General features: G+C 42.1%; 1 protein-coding gene across 1 annotated transcript; it reads left to right on the top strand.

Annotated features, from left to right (window-relative positions):
- The first annotated feature begins 847 nt into the window (after nt 1-847).
- Nucleotides 848-1,870, top strand: LOC132786834 (EF-hand domain-containing protein D2 homolog). The gene has a single exon (XM_060793526.1). It carries the CDS (start codon nt 955-957, stop codon nt 1,741-1,743), a length of 789 nt encoding a protein of 262 aa, XP_060649509.1. The 5' UTR covers nt 848-954; the 3' UTR covers nt 1,744-1,870.
- The last annotated feature ends 3,837 nt before the right edge of the window (nt 1,871-5,707 follow it).

Here is a 5,707-nt window from a genome sequence, read left to right as displayed (position 1 = left end):
AAACATGACAAGCCGCTGTGGGCCGCCGGCTCGTTATCACCAAATATTTTTGCACACGAAATGAGCGAATAAATAAACTGCGGACCAAAATGTGAGCTCAGCTCAGTAGGCCAAGCTCCGCAACGTAACGAAACGTAACGAAACGAAACGAGCCAGGTGACAGAGGTGAGTTACAGCAGTTGGAGGTTGGAGTTGAGGGTGAACGTGAAGTGAAGTGCTTTCGGTGTGCAAATAATGTTGCCTACCTTGCGGCGCATGGGGCAGGCGGAAGGCGGAAGGCAGTCTCGGCTTGACTTGGCCGCCTGGGTGGCTGACCGTTTATGGTCGTCACTTTTTTGGCCTCCTGTTTGACAAATAAAACGTGAAATGTCAGGGCGCAAAAAAGAGAGTGACCAATAAAAGCTTAATTAACTGTTTATGGCCATGGCATGTTAACAGTCCCCCAAAAACGAGGCAACCAGCACCGCAAACATACCGCACACACACACACACACACACACATTTACTCCACACTCCACACGCCGCAGTCATTAATTTGCAGTTGGAGATGGAGTCGAAAGAACTGAAGCAGAGGAGTGAGTGATGTTGTCCCCCACAGATTGATTGGGATAAATGCCAAGGGACTCGGGCTGAGGCTGAGGTTGCGGCACAAAGGGACAAACAATATGGCAAAGCAAAGATAAACTAAAAACTCTTTGCAAACAACTAAATTGAATCAACACTGCAGAATAACTGAAAATCCATCACGACTCACAGATACCCTTTGCTTAACAAACTTCTTAAATCACGTCGTTTATCAGTTTATTGTCAAGCCTTTCCCTCTAAGCTTATTCATATACCTCTTCCACATTTTCATTCTTTTTATAGTCTTTCACAGAAGAGAGATTTTATTTATTTTATTTACTTTTAGAACAAATCAGTTTTTAACCAAATTCGCAGTTTAAAATACAGACAATGTCGTCGCTGCCCAACATCGTGTTGCCATCTCCAGATACAGCAGATAATCATCGTGATGGCATCGGAGATAGCTTTGCAGAAAAGCTGCCCAGTCCTTGCAACTCCAAGGAGCATTTCTTTGATATATCCGAGGGATCATCCAATGTTTCGTGCCCATCGTTTAAGGCCATTAGCAAAGCATGGAAGAATCGCGAGAAGACGCCATCGAGTGTGCGTCTAGAAAGCATCATAGCTGATATGGATGACATTAAAATAGATGAAATGGTAACTTCAAACGAAGCTGAAGCTGTGACCAATAATCCAGCTAAATGTCTATCTTTGTGCGTCATGATGGAAGGTCGATCGTTGCAACTCACCGACAGCAGCGAGGAAAGTATTCCGAAGAGAGAAATGAAGATTCCACAGCGATACTTTGACCCCGAAGAAATACGTCAGGCCTTTGCCATCTTCAAGCTTTGCGATGAGAATAACGATAGTTTTATTGAGCTTCCCGAACTGAAGCTGGCCTTAGAACGTCTCTCGGTGCCCCAAACTCATCTGGCTGCAAAGGAAATCATGGCGGAGGTTGTGGGTGAAAACGAAACAAAGATGAATTTCTGTCAATTCCTCCTCACATATGCAGCGACAATGGAGAATCGTAAAAGAGAAGTGAACACACTGAAACGTGCGTACCCGGAACTTGGCACTTCAACGGATTCGGTTGATGTTTCCGAGGTGGGCGTGAAGGGTGCAAAGTTGTTCTTTGAAGCCAAGATTGCAGAGAAGTTGCCACCACCTACCATATAGAAAAGAGTCTGAATAGTTTGTCAAAAATCCACTTCTGTGGCTGTCGGCTTTTAAACCACCTGACCTTGCATTGAGGCGAGTCGCATAAATCACGTTTCAATAAAAAAAATGTAAGAAAACGAACAAACTTAAGTGTCCAATCAAATGTAATTGCTGCGCCGCCAACGCCAGCGGCGCTTTCAGAGAGTTTTAGCCAAACAAAACAAAACGCAAATTTTGTCCACCCACCCAAAATGAGGGAAACTCCCGCCACGTGTTCAGATATTTTTCGACCTGCCCCTTTTCGAGTTGCCATCGCTAAAGCGAAATGTGCGCCACACACGCCAAGTGCCAATTGCCAACATTCAACTCCCAACTCTCAACTGGCAACTGCCAACTGCCAATCGCAAATCGCCAACTACCACTATGCGAGCCGCATTCTGCCAGGTCGGAGAGCTGGGCCGGAAGTTGCCTAGCCTGAAGCCAAAAATATTTTCGTGCAAATAATTTGCCAGCTTAACTACGTTAAGTATTTAGATATGTATTTTTATAGCCCATTTTAGCATACAGGATATCGTGGGTATATTACGCGCACTGTGTCCCCGGAGATGCTTTAAAGCAGAGCGCGGTAAGTACAGTAAAGACTAGGTAAAGTGGAAGGCAAAATACTGAAAAGACTTCACAATTCTTGAGTTATAGAAGAAGACTTAATAAACTCATAATATGAGTAAAATGCAATTGTCCAGAATTTATCATTCAACTTTAGTTTATCTACCTTAGCGAGAACATCTTCCACACTTTTTTGCCTTTGCCATCAAAAGTTAATTTTAATACCTGAGCTGAGGCCTGCACGTGTTAAGTTTAAGTGCTTAAAATAATGTTTGCCCCTTCAAACAAAATTACACAATGACTTCAATTATTTTATAGCGGACTATTTCGTACTTAAACATAATTTCTTTTGCTTCCCAAAGCGAATCGCAACAATCTCTACAGGGTATAACAAAACATCATTTGGCTGCTTGGCTTTGATTTGTTTTGCGCTTTCTTTTGCCGTTCAGTCTGAGTGGTAAACTTGGCAGCCATACAATTATGTTGCCATTAAGCCAAACAGCGTTGTGCTAATATTTATAACAGATTTGTTGCACCCCCCAACCCCAACCCAACTAATGTTGCGTCCAATTCCCTCTCCGACTCCGTGCTCTCGCGGACTGATGAATCCACGGCAAGTAATATAGCACGCTATATACAAATTATAATGAAAATTGTGGCAGCTGTATAAGGTTGCGTATACGCAATGCGGGCCCGGACTTATGTAATAAAAATCCAACTAAAGTCAAGCGAAAATAATGAGCATAAGCGTGGGCATACCAAAAAAAAAACGGGGGCAGTCGGGGCGTAGAAATAGTTTTCAAATTAAAATAAATGCCGCAGCTGAAACAACTTTTATGTGCCCACAGTAGCTACCGTTTGGCCATGGCGAGGCGACAAAGCGAAGGGCGGGGGGGAGTAAAAGCAGTTATATAGGGCTCCAGTTATGGGAAGAAGGGGCGGGCGGCTTGACTGCCTTCGACTAGCTGACTTGGCCGCCGCACTCAGCTAACCGAAATGCCATGAAAGTAAATTCACTAGAAAATTAATTATGAGCGACGATGGCGACGACGCTGGCGTTGGGGATGACGATGGCAGTAACTGAAACCAATGCAGCGAGCAAAAGGATGGGCTTTGTGGGAGGGGAAGGGAGGCGAAGTGTGCGTGGCCAGGACATACCTTTTAATAGCATTGCCATCAATTTCGCTCAATTGCGCACACAATCGCATCTAATCACGTTGGAACGACCCCAACTAGCAAGCGGCAATAACAACAATATCAACAAACAACAAGTACAACACAGCACTCATAACAACAACAACACGCAGTGTGGAGGCAACTCTACTGAGCTGGCGATACTTCGGCTAAATGTTTATGGTTATGATGCTTGTGTGTATGCGTCTCTCTCTCTGTATGTGTGTGTGGAAAAGGGTCACGTGTCAAATGTCATTGACATGGTTTGTCTTTGCCTTTAAGTATTTGCAAACACAAACAGAGTGAAAGGGAAGAAGAGCGCGCAGAGAGTGGCTTATGCCAACACAAGCACACAAGCGAACCAACGAACGAAGTGCGCCAAAAAGTATGCCACGGTTTTGGCTCATTTGCTCGCGAGCGCTCTGCGTTGCCTGAGATGAAACTGCAATGCAATTAGTGCTTCACAAAATTGAAATTGAAAAAAGCAGCCAAAGGCATTTGCGACTAGCAGATACTCAGCAGAGTGCGCAGCTTAAATTTAAATTCAACACGAGACATTTTGTGTGAGTGTGAGAATGCTTAGGCGCCCGTCAATCTGTCAACATGGCCCAAATTCAATGTCACTTTCGGGTCCCATTCATATCGGATGGTCCGGTCCGGTCCGGTCCGTTTCAAATGTCCATGGGCAACGACAAGCAATGTCAATAGGCTCAGACGGGGATGTAACCTTGAAAGTGACCAACAATAAGTTTTTGAATAAGTATGCGCACATATTCCCAATGGCAAATACCCTTTTCACTTAGCCAGTTACCTCGGAGACATTGCCAAAGATTAGACGAGCACATTTTCATATCATATTTCTCACAAAAAGAAAATGCGGTCCAGTCCCCAATCATAATTATATACGAATGCCATTCACAGAGTGCGGAGAGCCATGGAAAACTTTAAACGTAGGTCAAGAAATGGTCAACACAGCACAGAATAGTTTCAAAACTGACATTCAAATTAAATTGTGGCATGCTTTTAGAGCCGTACGTCAGGTCAACACATGGCAAGGACACTTCTCTCTAGGCAAGGCAAGGCAAGGACTGGCCCGAAATGTGTCTATCCATGTCCCGCTGGCAGGCGTATAATTAAAAACTTATCCATTTCGGATGGGAATAGAAACATTTGCTCGACAAAAGAATAATTCAATCGGAACAATAATATTCCACACAAAATAAATTTGAGCTGCCATGACTGAGTATTATAAATGACCAGTGTGGAGGGGCCACATAAAGTTGACCTCTTCAATTCGTCTACGACCCCTATAAATAAGCAACCATTGCAACATGATTTCAACTCATTTGATACATTCATATTCGTGTTTAGATTTGATTCGATTCGATTTGCCTTGGTCATCGCTTGTTACTGTTTTTGAAGTCATAAATCATATTCAACTATGAAGTACCCTGCATTGAGATTGTTATATTTATTTAACACACAATTGATCTTAAATGCGTATTATTTATACTCACAAAAACATAATTTAAATGTGCAAAGCTCATGTATTTTCAACATTCCATTTCACTTTACCTTTTTCTTTCTGTTTTCCGGATAATGTTTTGATATCGTTCACAGATGCACAAGAGAATGGAAATGCAATGCACAACTCTTAAAATATAAATCGAAAATAAACAAAAGCGCTTTTTTGGCGTTTTCCATTTCGTTTTATATTATTTCGATTGCGTTGTTTTTGTATTTGTTACAACAGGGCCAAAAGATGAAGCTGCCAGCAAAATTTTTAACCACGTTACAATTGAAAGAATGCAAAATAATTCGCGTAAACACGCATTCGTCGAGCAACGGGGAATGCTTTGAGCGAAAAATTGTTAGTTGCAAATAAAAATTGTTCGAAAAATTCCAAAAATAAATAAATAGGAGTATTGCTTCTGACATTTAAAAAGTATCAAAGTTTATCAGAAAGGGTGAAAGCTCTTCTTTTTTAGAGATGAAAATATATTTTTAGCCGTCACTCGAGTAAATAACAACTGACAATGCTAAATGTGTACTCACTTAATAATTGATTTCAAGTCAAATTGATAAGGCGATAAGAATAGATTGTCGTTTTTTTATATTTGTGGAGGAAACGCTCCATCATCGCCTTCGACAGGCAGCAGTAAAAATCAATCGCTCGACGCTAAAAAAAACAAAAATGGAAAAA

This window comes from Drosophila nasuta, chromosome 2R, assembly GCF_023558535.2.
Source record: "Drosophila nasuta strain 15112-1781.00 chromosome 2R, ASM2355853v1, whole genome shotgun sequence".
In the NCBI taxonomy this organism is placed as follows: domain Eukaryota; kingdom Metazoa; phylum Arthropoda; class Insecta; order Diptera; family Drosophilidae; genus Drosophila; species Drosophila nasuta.
Note: the sequence above shows the minus strand (reverse complement) of the source record. Positions and strands in the feature narration are given on the sequence as shown.

Bases quoted from the DNA above. Each gene is read 5' to 3' on its own strand.
- LOC132786834 (XM_060793526.1), top strand. From the start codon at position 955: ATGTCGTCGCTGCCCAACATCGTGTTGCCATCTCCAGATACAGCAGAT.